Source organism: Myotis myotis, unplaced genomic scaffold (genome assembly GCF_014108235.1).
Source record: "Myotis myotis isolate mMyoMyo1 unplaced genomic scaffold, mMyoMyo1.p scaffold_m19_p_39, whole genome shotgun sequence".
In the NCBI taxonomy this organism is placed as follows: domain Eukaryota; kingdom Metazoa; phylum Chordata; class Mammalia; order Chiroptera; family Vespertilionidae; genus Myotis; species Myotis myotis.
This window is the reverse complement of record NW_023416345.1, coordinates 1704229-1724517: the sequence shown is the minus strand read 5'-3', so window position 1 is coordinate 1724517 and position 20289 is coordinate 1704229. Positions and strand designations below refer to the sequence as shown.

General features: G+C 56.3%; 1 protein-coding gene across 5 annotated transcripts in view; it reads right to left on the bottom strand.

Annotated features, from left to right (window-relative positions):
* AGPAT5 (1-acylglycerol-3-phosphate O-acyltransferase 5) overlaps positions 1-20289 on the bottom strand; it is a 58719-nt gene that overhangs the window by 16777 nt on the left and 21653 nt on the right. For 4 of the 5 annotated variants that reach the window (XM_036303896.1, XM_036303897.1, XM_036303900.1 and 1 more), the window contains 4 exons: positions 19395-19485; positions 13090-13251; positions 9932-10055; positions 8093-8300 (listed from right to left, as the gene is read on the bottom strand). In XM_036303896.1, coding sequence (XP_036159789.1) covers positions 8093-8300; positions 9932-10055; positions 13090-13251; positions 19395-19485 — 585 coding nt within the window. Of the gene's footprint in view, positions 1-6117; positions 8301-9931; positions 10056-13089; positions 13252-19394; positions 19486-20289 lie in introns of those variants that run through there. The other variant, XM_036303899.1, reaches the window with a different exon arrangement.

The following is a 20289-nucleotide window of genomic DNA, read 5'->3' as shown; positions in this document are numbered from 1 at the left end:
GGGGAGACCCTCAGGGCTCCCCTGGCCTTCACTGCCTCAAGCCCCAGCTGTGCCCCAGCTCCTCCTCACGACCTACAGACAAGCCTGGGCCGGAGGGAGCGGGGCACTTGCCCACGCGAGGCAGCACTTCGCCAGGGTGTCACCTGCGGCAAACGGAGCCAGCTGCTCGCTCACTCTGTTCCTCACACACGCAAACCCACCCTGGCAGGAGCTGGCCCGGGAGGGCACCCCGCGCCAGGGAGGCCACAGTCAAGGCGCACTGAGGAACGCGATGCCGCGGCCTGGCCCCTCGGGGCGCCGGGCTGGGCTGGACGAGGAGCCCGGCTGTCCCAGCCACCGTCCCCGTAAGGACACTGGGTGACCAGGAGCGACAGGAGGAAGCGGGGTCTGCACCAGGAGCCTGCGGAGGGGGCGTGGCCCTGCTCTTGCACCTGCCGCAGGTGGTCACGCCCGGCCACCTGCCCTGCGAGCAGAGTCCACAGATTCCCAGCTCAGCGGAGGCTGCTTTTCTGTTTGTTCGTTTTTAGGTAATTTATACTCTTTTTAAAAAATATGTTTTTAATATCTTTTTATTGATTTCAGAAAGAGGCAGGGAGAGGAAAAACATCCATGATGAGAGAGAATCGTTGACAGGCTGCCTCCTGCACACCCCACCCTGGGGATGGAGCCTGCAACCTGGGCACGTGCCCCGGCAGGAATCGAACCGTGACCTCCTGGTTCCTAGGTCCAGGCAATGCGTGGCAGCATCTCCTTCTGGGACAGCTCTGCGGCCCTGGCGCACCTTCTCCAGGTCAGAGACTCAGTGGTCCCAGCTGTAAAGTGGGAGCAGCGACCCTACTTTACAAAGTTGTGTGGATGAAATGAACCTGAGATGTCTGCTGCTGCTATCACTAAAGTGCAGCTCAAGCAAAGCCCAGTTTCTCCCTGAAGTTAGGAGCCGTGGCCTGTCCCCACCTGGGGTGTGGGCTGCAGGTGTCACCTGGGCAGACGTGGCCCCATGGGTGGCAGAGCTCTGGGAATGTGAGGAAGTGGCCGCTGGGGTCACAGCCAGTCCGAGGGCTGCTCCACAGCCAGGGCAGAAGCCCCAGCAACGGGCTGGACACCACTGAGCAGCCAGGCGGGCGCGTGGTTCCCACGGGCTGCCAGAGGCAGGGCAGGGCTCGGACTGCAGGCAGTGGCGGGTGGTGTGTGTCCCCAGGAGGCCGTCCTGCGGGGTGGGAGCAGGGACTCGGGTGCGGCAGATGGCCTTCTGTCCGGCGTCTCTGGGAGCGTCAAGGCGTGGACTCGAGTTGTCCTTCTGGTGACCTCACCACATCCTGTCCTCTGCTGAGGCGTGTCTCTGGAGGAGGTGGCCACCAGCAGGTGGCAGAGGCCGGGTTTGCTGCTCACTCTCCTTTCCACAGGCCGGACTTGAAATCCCTGCTCTTCACCCCAAAGTTGAATGACACTCCACGGCCCACGGGGATACGGGGAGAAGGTAACATTTAACTCTGAAGCCAAAGGTGTTGCTCCAGCCGCCTACTTCTTTTTAGTTGGATGTATCGGGGTGACTTTGGTTAATGAAGTCACATAGCTCCAGGCATGCGGTTCTGAAACACGTTGTGTGTTCACCACCCCAGGTCAGCCTCCTCCATCTCCGCTTATGCCCCTTTGCCCGCTCCCTCCTGTCTGTTAATAGACGGCTCTTCTCTTACAGGGGTGGTTTCTCGAGAAAAGGGCTTTCATCCTTTAAACCTGGAATTTTTCTTTTTAAAAAAATATATTTTAATTTATTCCAGAAAGAAAGGGAGAGGGAGAGAGAGAGAGAAACATCAATGATGAGAGAGAACCATGGATTGGTTGCCTCCCGCACGCCTCACACTGGGGATCATCGAGTCCGCAACCAGGCATGTGTCCTGACCGGGAGTCGAACCATGACCTCCTGGTTCACAGGTCAACGCTCAACCACTGAGCCACACTGGCCAGGCTCCCCTTAGAATTGAAGGGCCAACTTTCCCCTGGACGTGGCCTGGAGAAGTGGGGCGATGGAGGTGGAGCAGGGCTGTGGAGTCGGAACAGCAGTTCCAGGGTGCCTGCCACCTGCGGGGGAGCTCCAGGGGCGGGGTTGGGTCCTGTGGGCGGGGTCCCCTGCAGGGTGAGGCGGGGTCTTGGTCAGGCTCCCACACTTGTTTCCTCCCTCTCCGGGCCTGAAGGGCAAAGGTCAGGCCTCTCTGAAGGCTCAGCGGGGTCGGACAATGAGATGATGAGATTTTGACCCTCGTGGTGGGACACTTGGGGACTCCCATCCGCCTCCCGGCCTCCTGGCCTGGGTGTGAGGCCTGAGTGACAGGAAATGAGAAAGGCCTGCTATTCTTCAGGGGCTTTTCCGTGAACAGGGACATGGCTGATGCTTGGAGAGCGGTGCCCACTGTGTACGCAGAGCACTTTAATTAAAGACACGGTGCCGCCCTGGCCGAGCTGATCGGGAGCACGCGTGAACGTGCACACGGGTGGCTTCTGTACGGTGTGAGGGGCGGGACGGGGCACGTACGGGAGTTAAGGAGCACGGGAGAGTCACTTGCATCAAGGCTTCAGAGAGGTCGCCCAGATCCTGGGCTCGACATTAAAGATGCGGAGAGAGGAATTCAGCATCGTCCGAGAAATCCTTACCACAGATGGTAAATTATTATTATTAGTCAATGAACAGTTTGATACTTTAGAGCAGGGGTCCTCAAACTACGGCCCGCGGGCCACATGCAAATACAAATATTGTACTTGTTCCCGTTTTGTTTTTTTACTTCAAAATAAGACATGTGCCGTGTGCATAGGAATTTGTTCATAGTTTTTTTTTAAACTATAGTCCAGCCCTCCAACGGTCTGAGGGACAGTGAACTGGCCCCCTGTTTAAAAAGTCTGAGGGCCCCAGCTTTAGAGAGAGGAAGGGAAAGGGAGAGAAACATCCAATGGTGCCTCCCACGCACCTCTCTCCGGGGATGGAGCCCGAAACCCAGGCATGTGCCCTGGACCAGGAATCGACTGGCAACCTTTCGTGCTGGGGTGACGCCCAGCTGAGCCACACCCGCCAGGACGTAGGCCTGTATTTTTACATAGATCTGCATGTACACACACGTTTCAGCTACATGGAATCGGCTTCATCTGCCATATGGTTTTATGCTGTGCTTCCAACAATCACATCAGGATCTGGTCATTGGAGTTCAAACTGGCCGAGGTCCCAGAGACCAGGTTCTCACCTGGTCTCCACCTGTGGGCACAGCGACCAGGGCTGTGATTGATACGGAGCCGCCTTCAGAGAAGACGACTAGACAAAACACCAGCGCCCGGGCTCCTGTTTGTGAACTCGGAAACCCTCGCAGCGTGAGGCAGCACACGGCGCCGGCCGGAGCCAGCAGGTCTCGGGTTGAGTCAGCGTCAGGTGCTGTTTCCTGGCCGTGCGGCCTTGCCTCCACCAGCAGTTGCGGATGATCCTATCAACTCACAACTTTCCTACCACGTGTTCAATGTTGAATAAATACTATTAAAAGCTGTTTATGTTTTCAAATAATCTGACTTCAGACTGCACAGTTAAAACAACTGACTTAGGCCTCCCATGGATGTTTAACCCGGCGTCGCGATGACAGGACAGGTACAGCCTTAGGCAGGCACCTCCTGGGTGAGGCTAGCCATGCTGTGCGCCCGCCCTGTCACCCGGGAGACCAGGTCTGTGCAGTACAAATACGCAGGGTTGGGCAAAAGTAGGCTTACAGCTGCATGGACGGTGACCCCAAGGCCATAAAGCGACTGTAATAACAACCTGCACGTCTTTCCCAACAACTGTAAGCCGACTGCCCACCCAGTACTGCCAGACACGACGAATTACCTTTGCCAGCAGCCACACTATGACGCGTACACAGGTGGAATCATGTCAGTATCTCATTGAGCAGAACAGATCCCTATTGTCACAGATGTCCTCAATGTCCAGATGATAAACTGCTGCACGTTCTGTTTTGGACTAATCCTTACAAACCTTGTGCAGCAGACACCGAGAGCACATTTCACAATTCGAGGGCCCTGGAGCCCTGGGACTGAGCCACCCCCAGGGCAGTGCGGTGAGAAGGTGGGGCCACTCACGTCTAAGAGGCAAACTGGGGCCGGGCAGTGCCCGCGCTGGGGCCAGGGCTATCGGAAGCCGATGATGGCAGCGGAGAGGACCAGGGAGTGGGCTTGCCTGGAGAGGGGGAGCGTATCTGACGGGGTCCCGGTGCATCAGGCCCGGGGCTGGGAGGTGCCGGAAATGCAGTGCGGGAAAGCCTGCGATCCGGGCTCCGGGCGGAAGCGACCCACGGCCCCTAACGGGTGCCCCACCCTCGGCCTGGCCTTTTGCGCATGCACGGCCTCAAGGCCAAGCCCCGTTGAGGCCCCATCGCTGATTTTATGTTTGACTGGAGCCACCATCAGTAATAAACTGGACCAGGAAATGAGTGGCACCTCGGGGGGTCGGCAACACCAGACACCAGTGGGGCCGAGAGCACCGAGCAGGAGGGGCCTCGCCCTGGGCTAGTCCTGACCGGAATCCTTTACTGGAGAAGAGATGAACCAAAGGACTTACAGACCTACATGGGCCGCCCACGGCAGGCGATAGGGAGAGAAAGACCTGGGGGAGAGGGGGACGGCTGGGAGGAGCGGGAAGGGGGGAACGGGAGGTGTCTCTAATACTGTCAACCATAAAAATACGTTTAAAATAAAATAAAGTTCTTTACTCATCTCAACTTCTAGAAACAGAGGGCAGAGATGCAGAGACCGACAGCACCGACCACGCACAGGCGAGGGGCACGGGCAGAGCTCACAAGGATTCAATAGACTTTACTCCCTGTCACAGCGTCATGTGCCAAGTGAACCCGACAGCCCAGACACCTAAGCACATGACAGCGCCGGTGCCGGCGGAGCCTGCTGGCGGTCACATGGGCGAGGATTTGCGCTGATTTACAATGAAAGACATGAGTGGGATGAAGTCCTAGCGCAGCCACGCAGCCACCCGGCGTGAGACTGGGATTCCCGGGGGGGGGGGGGGGGGAGGAGGGCGGGGGTGAGCGGAGGGGTCCTGCCACCGTCTCACGCAGAATGGAGGGGACGCTTCTGAGAACCTCAGACACCCAGCCTCTGGAACGGGGCAGCTCCACTCAGGTGCACACCTTGCTCCATCCTCACCACAGTCCTATGGGGTAGGTGCCACTCTTGTCATTGCCTTTACAATTAGGGAAACTGAGGCACAGAGCTTGGGAACCGACTCCAGGTCACTGCATTGGCCAAGGGCAGAGGAGTCACACTCCAGCAGCCTAGCCCCGGGACCCCCAGCCACCCCACCCCCGACAGGTGAGACTCGGGAGCGGAAGGGACTGTGAAGGTGACGCCGTCTGAGCCACGAGAAGCTCGGTTTTGAGAGGCGGTGCTGTCAGTGACGTGGCCTGACGTGCCCGCAGCCTCCAGCTCACCTCACGGCGCTCCGTGCACACTGGCCGCTCCCCAGCCCAGCACCCCAAGCCTAGCAGCCCCTGCCAAGGCCGACCTGTACCTGGACCACACACCTGTCCCCCCAAGGACAGACCCTCGCCTTCTCAGGTGTGATCTGGGTGTGTCTGGCAGGTACTGTGCGTTGTCCGTACGTGATGGGCAAGTTTTCCATATGTTTCGCTCGTATTTTTTGAATGGTCCATCTAATCAGACCACCTTATTGACAGACTATTCAGCGAATGTGATTTGAAGCCATGTAACACTTCAGAGGAAAGAGTAAAACTCACGCCCTCGAGACTGGGTGCCACGCCCAATGGAAGGGAACCCGGGAAAGGAGACGGGAAGCGAATCCTTGCTGTGGACTCGCCGGGATCGGTCGGGGACCGGCCACCGCCGCGTTGGGCACGCTCAGTGAGACGGTAGTGAGGAAGGTTGTCAAGCAAGGAGTTATATCACTACCAATACACTGCTTCACAGCTGAGTGTTTCAAGTCTTTTTCCTTAAACTTGCTCGACACTTTAAAAATATATAGTTTTATGCATTCAGGAGGCAGGGCCAGCGGGAAGCCTGTTCATGGAACGGAAGACAGCGGGGAATTTTTGGGTCGCGGAATGTTAAACAGCACACACGTGAGAGACAGCGAAAGGTTTATTTTTTCTTTTACTTTCACCCAAACACACCCATCTCTGAAGAACATAAAAGCATGACATCGAACCGAGGGGTAAATTAACAACAGGAACCAAAGCGAGTGATATTATGTGAAGAGGTTTCCAAGTCGAGGCAGGCTCTTCACTTTAGAAAATAATAATTCAGGTCATTTCAACACACATTAAAAAGAAACTTCTAATTTTCCAAACATTTTGATACAAATTTTTTAACAAGTATTTTACAGGCCCTTTGTGAGAAGAATATAAGGATAGTCATAAAAACAGAATGTCTAAGTGACTTACGCAGCTCGCTTTGCCTTCTTAAAGTCCATTACAATCAATGCAATTCTTAAATTGTAAATTGCTTCCTAGAATTTAGATTCAGAGCATAACCAGCACATTGCCGGCAGTTACACAACCTACAGCAGTTTGCTCTGGCCAGAAGCAGGTCTAACGTTAAGACTTTAAAAAGCACGTAACAAAGGCAGAGCCGAGTTCCACTTTACAGGTCAGAAAGGTTGCAATTTGGTCTGAGAACACTTTCAGAGGTTTCCCCGACCCCGTCACGCCCAGGCCGGCGCTCCCAGGGGGCTGCCTGCAGGCGTGTTCACCTGCTACCAGGCGAGGCCCAGGGCCCGAGGAGGCTCACCCCCTTCTGGAGAGCCAGGCAGGACTCCCCGCGATCACTGTGGTCAGCGGTCCCTCAAGATGGGCTGGTGGGCGCAGCGGCAGCCACGGGCCAACCCCCCAGCAGGAGCAGAGCCCCCGCCTTAGGGACCAACAGGCATCACGCTTGACGACGACCCAGAAACAGAGCAGGTCGCACGTCAAGAGTCCGTCACAGGAACCCTGAGACCAGGCTCCTGACACGCAGCTCGTGGTCGAGGGGACAGAGGGCTGCGGCCTGTCACGCTGAGGCTGACGTGCCCAGCAGGCCCGTGGGTGACGCCCGGGCCGCACGGGCTCGAGGGTGGACGCCCTGGCGGGACCGCGATGCCCCCAGCAGGGCTGGAGTGGGGGACGACCCGCCACACACGCTCCCTGGCAGCTCCGTGGGAGCCACGAGCACCTGGCTGGCCACACAGAGGATCGCCACGGGATGGCAACGCGATGCGGGGTAAATGCTCTAAACCCAGAGTGACCGGAGAAGGCACAGGCAGGTCAGCCAGCAGACGAGGCTCCAGCACCTTGAGCGCTGGGACGCGGGTCCCCCAGGAGCGCCACGGTCGTCTTAAATAGGAAGGAAGGAGCCTTAAGGCTTGCGGGTGCATATGGCACAGGTGCTACCAGTGCGGAGAGCTCGGCTGGAGTCTGCAGAGCGCCAGGCAGTGCAAGTCCTGCCACCATGTAACGGCGCCGACTCTCGTACTGTCCACTACCCTTGTATGGTGTGCAGTGTGCACATGAGGCTGTTTCAACAAACGTCAGAAATGAGTTACTTTGCAACTATAAAGTGAAACCAGCCGGGAAGCAGGTACTCACGAGAGGGCGTGGCTTGCCCGTCTGCTCTCCCTCGGTCCTTCAGTCCACTTCCCTTCACTGACTTGGAGGAAGTTATGCAGGAAGAAAAACGTTACGGGGCTGCAAGGTTCTCAATACTTTAGTGACCAGACTTGGGGCCAGTCAGGTTGTAAAAACTGGAAATAACACAACCAGTGAAACATACTGCGAATGCTCGCGAGTGCCGCCACCGAGTGCCGCAGTGACGAGCCCCACAGCCCCGCTGAGCTGGCCTGGCTCCCGACAGCGCCCAGGGCAGCAGCGAGCCCGCGCCCCCCCAGAGCCCAGCACCGACGCCCGCGTCCCTGCATCTGCCAGATCACCTGCCCCCCGGCTCTGGTGAGAGATTCTATTGTGCCCAACACTCAGTCAACAAGCTTTATTTACACTCTGACTACACTCACGAACAGCCACGACCACGCAGCGCCCCGGCCTGGGGTCTACGCTTTGATACTGACCCATAGGCAGCCGAGCAGGGTCCCGTAGAGCCACGTCTTCACGTACAGCTTCCTCCCGGCCTCGGTGGCCAGCATGCCCGCGGTCAAGCCGCTCAGGACCAGCAGTGACGGCAGCGTCTTCCTGAGGCTCAGCTTAGAGCTGACACTTTCCCCGGGAAACCGGTTCCTTCTGTCCGGATCCGGCGAGTCATAGAACTCGATCAGTAACCTGCGGCCGGGGCAGGAGAGGTTCATGTTCAGTTCCAGCCATTGCCGCCTCCCGTCCACAAGTCCCGCTTGGCCCGGGTGTGGGCTGGAGTCACAGGTGCTCGTAGATGAAGGGGGCCCAGCAACAGGGTTTCCCTGCAGCCCCGACTTTGGAAAGAGCCCAGTGTGTACTCCATTCCTCCATCATGGTGGGGTTGCTTTTGTTTTATAACCTTGAGGTCTTCCGTGTTGCCAGGCCCTGGCTCAGGCCTGGGGGAATACGCCCTCAGTTTTCTCCATCTCCCCCAACTTCCCTCCCTCCCACAGGCCCCCCACCAGAAGCCACACAGAGTCTCATTCCATGGAATTAGAAAAGCCGCCAAAAGGGAAAATCGTATCGTTAATTCGTTCTCCATCTTATTTTAGAAATGCGAAGTGTTAATGGAGGGACATACTCAACATAAAAAATGTCCAACACAATAGTACAAAAAGGGGAAGTCTGCCCTGGCTGGTTTGGCCCAGTGGATAGAGCGTCAGCCTGTGCACTGAAGGGGCCCGGGTTCAATTCCCAGTCAGGCCACAGCCCCGGTTATGGGCTCGATTCCCAGCAGGGGGCATGCAGGAGGCAGCCCATCCATGATTCTCTCTCATCACTGCTGTTTCTCTCTCTCTTCCCCCCTTCCTCTCTGAAATCAGTATCTATCTATCTATCTACCTACCTACCTATAGATAGATAATTTTTTTTTCTAAAGAAGAGCTCTGTGGTCCTCGCTTTAGAAACGTGTGACATCCGACACCATGTCCTCTCCCGCGCCTGGCGGCCAGGCCCGCTCCTGAGGTGGTGGCACGACCTCTCTACGCGGGCCTCACCCAGAGGGGCCCAAACACACCTGTGCCTTCCAGGTAACTCTCGCCACGCTCAACGCTCTTATCTGTCCCATGTCATTCGCATGGACAAACACAAGGTCAATCCCAGAAACTGTTTAGGTCCCAAAAGACATTTTGGTCGGGAAATGCCCTGCCCCTCCTTCCAGGGAAGGCCGGCATCGCTCCAGCGGCTCACACAGCCTCTCCCTCGGCCTGGGCAGCAGACCCAGGAGGCTCACCGCCGGCCGTGCCTTTTCCGAGGAAACTGACACCTGACCACGGAGTTGTCTGGAAACACAGGAGGGGCCCTCTCACACGGACGTCCCGTCCGGTGGGAACGCAGACGTGCTGGACCAGCCCTGAGCTGACCCCAGGAGCTCTCAGGGGACACATGACGTCTGGTCCAGCTGTTTAGGGAGCTGACATCAGGTTGTGAGAAATACGCCTCTGATTTATCTTTATAGAAAAGAAACAGCATGTGGCCAGGCGGCTGTTGAAGTGGCTGATAGCAGTGTCCCAGGAAGATTCCCCCAGACAAAGGGAGGTGGAGGCCCAGCCCAAATTTTTAAATAACCAATGGGAGGCAGCAAGACCTGGGCGACCTATAGGAAATAGGTGACAAATAGCACTCAGACAATGAGGAACCGGGGAGGGACTACATGAACCAGCTGTGCCTGCTGGTCTCATTTGGGACCTTCTGCTTCCTGGTCCGCCCCCTGGGATTCGGACCAAGGGCCTGGCTCACAGTGAGGCACAGCCTCTGAAGGCCGAGCCACTGCCACTCACTTGTCCTTTATTTCGAACCGTTCGTGCAGCCACCTCCTCATGAAGTCGCGTTCCCCCGGGACGTCCTTCTTGTCGATGCGAGCAACGTGGATGTGGATTTTCGGACAATCTTTGCAGAGAAATTCTAACAAAAATCAAAAATATTTCATTTTTTTAGTCTAGAATTCATGGTTATACAAAGTAATGAAAATGAAACAAAAAAAAAAGTTTAAAAATAAAGAGTACAGATTCCTTAACAAAGGGTTAAAGGCTCTAAGCCCCACCAGCTGACCCCCGGGACCTGCCGCCAGCCCAGGGGCAGGAAGGAGCTGGACCTGCTGCAGGTGCGCCTGCCCAAGCGGCCCCTGCTGCCGGCACCATCACACCCATAGGTCACCATCCCGAGGCCAGTCCGCGCCCACCCACTGGGAGACCACCCGGGGGAGGGGTGTGCCTGGTTCGCTCGCCAAAGCACGGGGCCCATCGGGCACTTCTTCCCGGGGTGGATCCCTGGTCCCTGCCCCGCACCTGAGCCTCCCTCCTGTCCAGAGGCCCTGTTCCGGCCCCACGCCTTGCTCTGGCTTCTGCTTGGCTGGCCTGCTCTCCCGGCCCCGCCTGGCACCAGCCCTTACACAACTCCCGCTCCTGGGAACATGTCAGTTCCTCGAGAACAAGCAACCCTCCTGGGAGACTTCAGGGACAACTAGGCTCCCTGGGGGAAGCCAGTGCGAGGCTGAGACCTTTCACTTCCAGCTGCGATGTGGTCCTGCTGGTTCTGATCAGTGGGCTCCCAACTCACAGCCCACAGCCCCCAGCCCCCACCGCCCCCACCACCCCCCAGCCCCCAGCCGGAGGCTCCAGCCCTCTGTACAGAGGTACAGCCTCTACCCTCTTGGAACCCCCCCAGCCCTTCCTTGCCAAGTCAATCCTCTCCCCTACTCTCCTTTATTTCTGGCGTCCACCTCAGTGGCATGCAGCTTTTCAGGCATCAAAAGTCACCTTATTTCTTACAGACTTCCAGGAGTGAACTGGCTTGGATGGCAAACATGAGAAAGTACTACAACAGGGAAGATCCATCTTTCAATACTTTGGTCTTAACCTTCCTCAGGTTCTATCTTTCAAGTGCACCCACGTGGACCCTGGGCAGGTCAGCCGCGTGGGCCGCTGTGAGGAGCCCAGGAGCCCGGGTGCAGCCTCGCCCCATGTGCACCGTGTGAACGAGCACACGCCCCTCCCCCTCGCCTCACCTCTGGTTTGCACGGCTCCTCCGCGAGGAGGCAGACAGTGCACCGTCCCCGTCACCCCGACTGCAGCGCGGGGGCGGCTGCGGGTGCCCTGCCCTCGTGGGAGGTGAGGCTGGGCCAGGTGCTGAGGCCGGCACCGCCTCCAGCAAGATGCGGACGAGGGGGGAGGCCCAGCACTGGAAAGGACGCTGACGCTCCCGGGGCTGAGGCGTCCCCAAGGGACAGAGCACCCTGTGCCCCTCCACCTGCTCCTCACCAGCCAGTGTGGGCAGTCTGCACCTGGAGGGAGGGTGTGCGGAGGCCGAGGCCCGAGGCACCAGCCAGGCCCGTGGTGAGGCCTCTTTGGCGGGACCGCGAGCACCAGGTGAGGGACAGGCCGTGACACCCACACTGTGACCCTGACACACCGCCGGCCTGTGCCTGGGATGGCGGCCGAGCTGACGGTGAAAGAACAGTGTCTCCCTGTCACCGTGAACTTGCACTTTTCTCATTATGAATGAGGCTGGCACTTTTCCTGTGAACACTCTGTCCTCAGCCTGTGCCCTCTTCCTGGGCACGGCTCCCGCTGCAGCCGGCAGGCCCACTCCACACACCAAGGAGCAGGCCTTCCTCCAGAGCTGAGCAGGGGTGCGCTTCCCATCTGTGTCCGTCCTGTCTGCCAGGTCAGGCTGGTGACATTCCTGCAGAGCCGTCCGTCACAGACAGAAAGCAGGGGTTCTGCTCTCCCCACGGCTACGGGTAAGTCCGTGAGCCACCTTCTCAAACACAGGACAGTCTGTGACGAAGCCAGCGGCTCGGCCAGCTGCCCGTAGGAGTAGCAGTGGTGGGAGGGCGGGTATGCATCCTGTGGACATTGCCCAGCCACTGAGTTCCCAACCCCAGGGACACAGGCCCCGAGGGACCAATGAAAGCAGCACTTTACAATGGTTATTGTGACTGTGGGGATTCCACTTGGTTTCCATAAAAGTAAAAACAGGTTTAATCCTATTTTTAAACACTGTCTGATACACTAATGACAACACTGTCGAACTAAATGTCTGTATGTTTTCCATGTAAAAACAGGTCAACGGCTCCTGTAGTGGTTGAAAAGGCCTCTGGGACGGGCGCGGGGACCTGCTGGATGGGGCAGGTGGACATGGGGCAGGTGGACAGCTTTCATGTTCAACTGCTTCATGTGTAACATGTTCCCCACGTCCCCCTGAAAATGAAAACCCCCAGCCTCCTATGTTCCCATTCCCTGGCTGAAGGCAAAGGTGAGGGCCATCACGTGATTCGGGGTGACGGCTCAGGTTTCCTGACGCACTGCGACCAGCTCTCCCATGCAGCCCCCGCCTCTCCCGACGCCTCCCCCCAGGCCTCCCTGCTCCTCTCTGTGCCTTCTGCACATACAGCGAGCATGGGCTTTCTTTTCATTTACAAGAGATCCTGCGAGAGGCGCTCGGACGAGCATATGGGTGCCACGCCAGACGGTGGCCACGGCGAGGCGCAGGCCCGCCCCAGCTCCCGGCTCCTGTCAGCACAGTGGATGCTGACAAGGGGACCCGGCCACGCATTCCTCGCCTGCTCCATGCAGACTTCCCCAACACTCAGAGGGTCTCAGTTGTTTCACTAAAGATCTGCTCACGGAACATTCTATTTTCTCTGTCACACCCAACAGTCACAGCTCAGCGACCTGAGAACCTAGTGTGTTGAAAGAAAGGTCACACTTAGCTTTCTTGTTAGTGACCCTACTTCAGAAACACTGTATGCAAATGCATGCAGATGAGCAGCCCCGCCCTCTGTGTGGGTGGAAAGAGGCGGGGTTCCTGACAAGGGGCTTGTCTACAGGACCAACTGAGAAACACCAGGCCTCGCGGGACTCCGGGCATCCACGCCGTCACAGACGAATGTGGAATCCTGGAGAAACACAGGACGCGGGACTGACTACAGACTCACCGACCATGGACGGCGCCTCTTTCCGCTGCCCCTTGTCGTCCACGGTCCCTTCGAAGGCCACAGTGACGTCGTAGACGGCATCTAAGTAGTTCTTCATGGAGTCGAAGGCGATGTGCGTGGCCTTCACGCGCGGCGTCAGCACGTGCTTCAACACGGGCAGGCCTGGGAAAGAGCACTCGTGTGGCTGCGGCTCAGGCACACCCCTCGCGCAGACCTGTCCGCCATCAAAGGTGCAGAGACAGACGAAGCCACGCAGGCCACGCCCTCACATGCGCTGCACTTGAGGATGGGAACGTGCCCGCACGTGACGATGTTTAAGTCACAGCAGCACCTGTGCGAGCGAGACCCATGGCCTTGGGGGCTCAGGGCCCGAGGGGGGCCCTCCACCTGGTGACCTCCTCACTGGGAGGCAGGGTGACCTCCTCACTGGGAGGCAGGCGGGGGGGGGGGGAGGGGGGGGCCTCCACCTGGTGACCTCCTCACTGGGCGGCAGATGGGGGGGCGCCCTGACCGGCCTCAAGGCTCCAGGCCCGGATCCCCACCAGCACCTGACTGGCCGTTTGGGAGGCACCCGCCTGGGACTCGGGTTTCTGGTGCCCTTTTCTAGGAAGCTGAGATCTAGCACACAATCCAGAACTTACCTTTAAAGCCACAGTTCAGTGATTTTCCTATTCAAAGGGCTGCACAACCATCAGCACCAGCAAACCCCAGGCCATTTCCTCACCCAGACTCATCCCGGGGCCAGGCCCCTGCTTTGGGCCTCGACAGCTCTGCCTGCAGAGCATGTCAGAGCTGGAATCCTACGGTGTGGACATCTGTGACTGGCATCCTTCACGCACTCAGACCCGGGGCCGCTGCGGTGGCCGCCTCAGGGCCCTGCTCCTCTGCAGCTGAACGACAGCGCGCGTGTGGACAGCACGTTTCCAGCTCCGCCGACACTATAGGCCCTGGTGGCTTCCGCCCTTGGCTACTGTGCAGAATGGTGCTACACACATGTATGTCCACTACATACACTACATACGAACGCCGCACATACGTGCACCAGTAAGATTTTGTATGAACATAGGATTTTAATTCTCTCGGGTATATTTCATCATTTTTTAAAAGCTTCTTTGTAAAAAACCTTCTTTATCTGAGAAACACTGCGATTTAATAATAATCAGGTAGCTATCAGTGCTCCCACAAGTGCTAAGAACCCTGCTCCCTCCTGTGCCTACAGCTGCCCTCTCCCGGTGAGATGTTCCTGGACAGTGTCATCAGGAGCAGCTCTCCGCTCCCCACCCGGGGAGCCCATCAGGGGGGCCGCCCAGCCCAGAGGAGCGGAGGAGAGGAGGGGGGCCGCCCAGCACAGAGGAGCGGAGGAGAGGAGGGGGGCCACCCAGCCCAGAGGAGCAGAGGAGAGGAGGGGGGCCGCCCAGCCCAGAGGAGCGGAGGAGAGGAAGGGGGCCGCCCAGCACAGAGGAGCGGAGGAGAGGAGGGGGGCCGCCCAGCCCAGAGGAGCGGAGGAGAGGAGGGGGGCCGCCCAGCCCAGAGGAGCGGAGGAGAGGAAGGGGGCCGCCCAGCACAGAGGAGCGGAGGAGAGGAAGGGGGCCGCCCAGCACACAGGAGCGGAGGAGAGGAGGGGGGCCGCCCAGCACAGAGGAGCGGAGGAGAGGAGGGGGGCCGCCCAGCACAGAGGAGCGGAGGAGAGGAGGGGGGCCGCCCAGCACAGAGGAGCGGAGGAGAGGAAGGGGGCCGCCCAGCACAGACGAGCGGAGGAGAGGAGGGGGGCCGCCCAGCACAGAGGAGCGGAGGAGCAGCTGCCCAGCCGGGCCTGGAGGAATGCTGGCAATGCAGAGGCTGTGGGAACAGCAGAGGTTCCCACACCACGTGGCCCCAGGGCAGAGCTGCTCCCTCTACTCAAACTTAAAGCACAAGTCTGACTGTGGCCGGCTAGGGAGCGTTCCTTCGCCAGCGACATTGGTCACTACCTCCTTCCTTGCGCTGGCACCCACTTCTCACCGGCTGCTCTGCCTTGGCCGCAGGTGTGCAGGCCAGAGCACGCTCACCCGGCTGCACAGCCAGGTCCCACCGAGCCCCCGTGTTGCTCAGCAAGAACAAGTGATTAGGAGTCCAATTGAGTAGGCAGCTAAGGACAAAGAAGTAATATTTCCAAAAAATGCATTGTAATAAAGCTTTGTGATGAATGATTAAGAAACACCCACCACTTCCCGGCAGGTGTGGCTCAGTGGTTGAGCGTCGTATGAACCAGGAGGTCACGGTTCAATTCCGGTCGGGGCACATGCCAGGGTGCAGGCTCCATCCCCAGTGGGGGGTGTGCAGGGGGCAGCTGATCCATGATTCTCTCTCATCACAGATGTTTCTATATCTCCCTCTCCCTCTCTCCCCCTTCCTCTCTGAAATCAATAAAAAACATTAAAAAAAAGAAAAAAGAAATACCTACCACTAATATGCACACCACACTAACAATAACACCCCCCCCCCCGGCCCCCCCAGGAAGGCACTGTGAGCAGCGCTAATGACTCCACAGCTTTCTGGTCCAAGCCGCCTCCTGCTCCAGCTCTGCCTTCCAGCTCCAAAGGCCCAGCCAGGCCAGCGAGGGAGGAAGAGAGCAGGAGACGGGGGACAGCTGGCAGGGAAGGCTCAGAAGGAACGGCCACCACGCCCACCACTGAGAAGTGGCCGCTGGGCAGTGTCACCTGAACCAGCACCTCCAGCGCGTGAAGCTCGAGTGGGCGAGGGGTGGAGTCCCTGTGTGAGGCGAGAAAGCAGACACTATCTCCTCGTGACTTACGAACACACGGTCCAGTCACTCCCCAGGGCTTCGAGTGACATGAGAAAGCCGTTCCCTGGCTCAAACCTGAGAATCCGAGGTCTGTGCCGCGCCGCAGCACCAGGGCCAGCAAGTGGGTGTGGCCTCGCCGGCTGCCGTGGGAAACCCCCTTATCATTTTACTTTTGTCTAATCCGCTTCACTAGCTAGCACCTCCTTTCGATGCATTTATACAACTTCTTCAGATGCTGTCACACAATGCCTTCAGCTGTGATGCTGAACCATCCTTACTGTTGTGTTCCTAAACGACAAGTTCCTGTTAGCTTTTCTGAAAATGAAGTTCTACTTTTGCTAATCTACTAGTATAACTGTGAGCAGCCTTCAATATACAACTTGCTTGCCTGGCAGAAACAGTTTCCTGAAGACTCTACCTATATTTCAATCTCTCAAAATCTGGTTTTGTCCTGGAGAGATTGTAGTTAAACAAAATCTTGGACAATTTATTTGGTAATGTGAATAGTCTTTTTTAAAAGAATGACTAACATTTAGTTTCAAGTAAGAAGAGAATTTAGAGACCATTAATATAACAATTTTTGAAGTAAACAATGTTAATTCAAGACACTGTAACACAAACATATGTTAAATAACAACCCTAATACTGAATCAACATATTTTGGCCTGATCTTTCTTACGCCATACTTCCAGGAACGAGCAATAACCAGGCCTGGACACACTTGGGGTTAAGACACATCAGACGCACCCATCTGCTCAGCCAGCGGCACCGCTGTCCAGAGAAGGAAGCGTGGTGCCTGGTATAATGACTTAGATGTGTGAACAAGTGCCAGTTTTTAAAAAATCTCAATTGTTTTTCTACTTGCTAAGTCAGGATCAAATGAAGGTATTTTAGGAGCAAAATTAAAGATGTTTAGTAGCAAAACATATCAGACTAACGCATTATACTAGTTTCAACTCTCTTGAGGAAAAATTAACAGGCGGAGAAACAAGTCTTCTGTTTTTAATTAATCCCATTAAGTTGTGCCTGAAGCGCAGGGAAACAGGAAACACTGTTTCTAGACCTGCTGCTCACAATCCATCGCCTCGGTGTGGTGTGGTGTGGATAATTACCTTCCGAGTCGCAAGAGAACAGACTTGAACAGACGGCAACAGTGTCCCAGTTTCAGAAGTTAAAGAAGGAAAGTGAGCAGTTAAACATTACATCAAGAATACAAACTTTTCTTCCCCTTTTGGTAGCTTTGAGAAAGATCTACAACTCAGAAAAATGGAAGGCCAATAACTGATCAATTATAGGTGGCTGGGTTCCTGTTAGACTAAGAAGCTCAAATGTATATCACTATTACACAATTTTAAAAATTACTTAAAAGTACTTGTTTTAAAACACATCACAAAATTGCTGTGGGTTTAAAAAAATTAATTCTTAATAGACATATAAACAGCCATCTCAGTTGAGATTAAATAATAAAGGTGAACTGATTTTAAAGTGACGGATTAAGAAATATGTGTTAAATCTCATTACACAGAGAAACAGCATAGGCCTGCATGGGCTGAGGTACCCTCCCCTGCCCAGTTGGTTCTGGGCCCTGGCCCTGTGGCCTGGCCTGGAGATGGGCCTCTGGGAGGCAATTAAGATTCAGTGAGGTCAGAGCTGCAGGCCTCCACCCGCCAGGGCTGTGTGCTCATCAAGAGAGGGAGGCACAGAGGAGCCTGTGTGCGCTGGGAAGGCCGCGTGAGGACACAGCGGGTGGGCGGCAGCCTCCCACGCCAGGAGGACGCTTCTCACCAGAAACCGCGGCCACAGGACACCTGAGCCCCAGGTCCCAGGTCCCAGGCCCCAGGTCCCAGGCCCCAGGCCCCAGGCCCCAGGCTGGGAGAAACGCAGGAAGCCTGCTGGTGCAAGCCGCGGAGGCGGCCGATGCCGGGCCTGGAGCTTGGATTGAAATGATAACTCTGAGTAAATATAACACAGGGAACAAATCTCTTTGCATACAAACGTTTGTTTTACCTAAACAGGATACACACTCACATATCACATGCCCCGTACATGCAGTTAACCCTTGAACAACATGGTCAGGGTGCCAACCCCACCTCAACATTCCCGGTCATGTTTGACTCCAGGAAAGCTCCACCTCCCGTGGCCTTGCGGGGCGTTGGCTCCAGGACACCCGAGGGTGCCCGACCGCAATGCCGATGCCTTCTGTGAACAGCACAGCACGGCAGACAGCGCCCTCCACACCTGCTGTCTGCAAACAGGAAGTCACCGCCTCCCCAAAGCCCCTTAAAGAGATGGTGTAACTCCTGTCTAACAAACAGGGACCCACAGCAAAAGGGATCAAGTAGTTGTCTGGGTTCCAGAACTCAGACACATGAGGGAACGCAGCCCCAGCTCACGGTCACGTCCATCTCAGACTGTATCCTGGCAAGACGATACTGACGAACGCCGTGAGGAGGATGGAAAGGGAGAGAGTTGAGCTGCGCCCAGCTGATGCAGCCCGCCCAGGCGAGGTGCCCAAGTCACCTGGACCCTCCAGCCCGCCCACCCCGCCTCAGGCAGTGGAAGGAGAGGCGCTGCTCAGCCCGCGGAGCAGCCGGCCGGCCTCGCCTCTGGAGCCCTGCCCTGAGGCTGACCTGGGTGCAGACACACGGCTGCTACTGTCTGCAGTCACTCCATCCTACGGAGCATTCACGTCAGATCACAATGAATTAACTAAAAATAAATAAAATTAAAAACGATGTCCTCGCTGCACCGGCCACGTTCTCATGTTCCCCAGTGCGTGGGGGAGCCACCACCTGGCCACGAGCGTCTCCGCAGCCCGCTCTCCGGGATGGCGGTGCATGAGCCTGCTAAGGGTCCTCAGGACGTCCCCACGGACCGGTGTGTGGGGACCCGTGTGTGGGTGTCTCGCTTGTTCACCAGAGAAAACAGCAGGGCCACTGCTTTATGTTCACCCCCCATTTGCTCCGGGTAGACGAGTCACCCACTTTTCTGCAACATGGATGTCAAGAACACTCTCATTACTGGGGACATAAAGCAGCTTCCAAGTCCGTGACCCACTGTGTCGTGTTCTCCAGCAGACACGCCCCTACCTTCAGCTGGTTCTCACAGACTGACCTGGGTCCGTCCCATCAGGTGTGTATTTCTTAAGCGATGAGGAAGCAGGCCGTAACACCAGGCAGCCGGCACCCAGACAGCCAGGAGGTGTCACCATTGGCGTTCCAATCCAGGCCTGTCAACTGCGTCACACAGAGCCCTCACGGGGCATCGTGCACCCACACGGTGTCACCTGAACCCCGGCACCGACACGGTGCTTGGCCAGCCTCTGAACTGCACCTCTCGGGTGTGAGACCTCGGCATGTGAACGAGAAGAACCCTCATTCCCTAAGGGTTACACGGACATTCACTCAGGGAAAACACACTCATGCATTTCAATTGCTGGGAGACAAACATCTTCTCTGGGAACAGTCTTAAAGGTCATCGTCTTTAAAACGTTTTTCAAAAGCAGCGAAGGCTCGCTTACCTTCCTGAGCAGCGAACGTCTGACTGGCGGAAATGACCTTCGTCAGCTCGGGGTTGTACCGCGTCCCCTCCGGAAAAATCACCAGGTACATCTGCGGGGCAGAAAGGGCGAGGGTCGGGGTGTGAGCTTTGCTGTTACCTTACCCAGGCCAGCCCCACGGATGCTAAGAGAGCGTCTCCCACGGCTGGAAACAGCACGTTCGTTTACATCTGGCCTTCATTTCAAGCAGAGCAACCAAACGCAAAATTCAAATGGTCTTATCTAACGCAGACGATATACAAAATGCAGTCTGCACTCACTGGTAAGTCAGTCATCAAGAACCGAACATTTCTGATTACCTGTTAATAGTCATTAAATGAAAACTCAGCCACAAAACGCTGACTCATGCAAAGTCTCCATTAAGTAATAATTAATGAGTCTCTCTCCCTCCCAATTCTGCAAAATGACTTTAAAAAGGCATAAATTTTAGATATCTGTGTCCCTAAGGACATCTTATTTGAGGAAAGTCATATATAAATACGTAAATTCCCATAATATAAAAGGTAACGAGTGTTCACATTTCACAAAGTACACAGTGTTACTGCACAGAGCCTCCTTGCTGCCTGCTTTAGGCGCTGGGGGGAAGGCACCACATCATGTGAGCTGAGTGACCCTCGGTCCGGGCGGCACTTACCTGCTTGGGAAGTCAGAACAGAAACAGTGAAACTGCAGGGTCAACCCCTAGCCTCAGAGCTGAGCTACAAAAACGACACCAACATGTCTGGTAGCCAAAGGACAAAATAAGGCTTCCACCCCACCTTTCCAAATGCACCACACACAGAAGTTAACTCAAACTAGATGGCAGCCTCAATGCACAGCTAAACCTATGAAACTTCCGGAAGAAAACAGGAGAAAG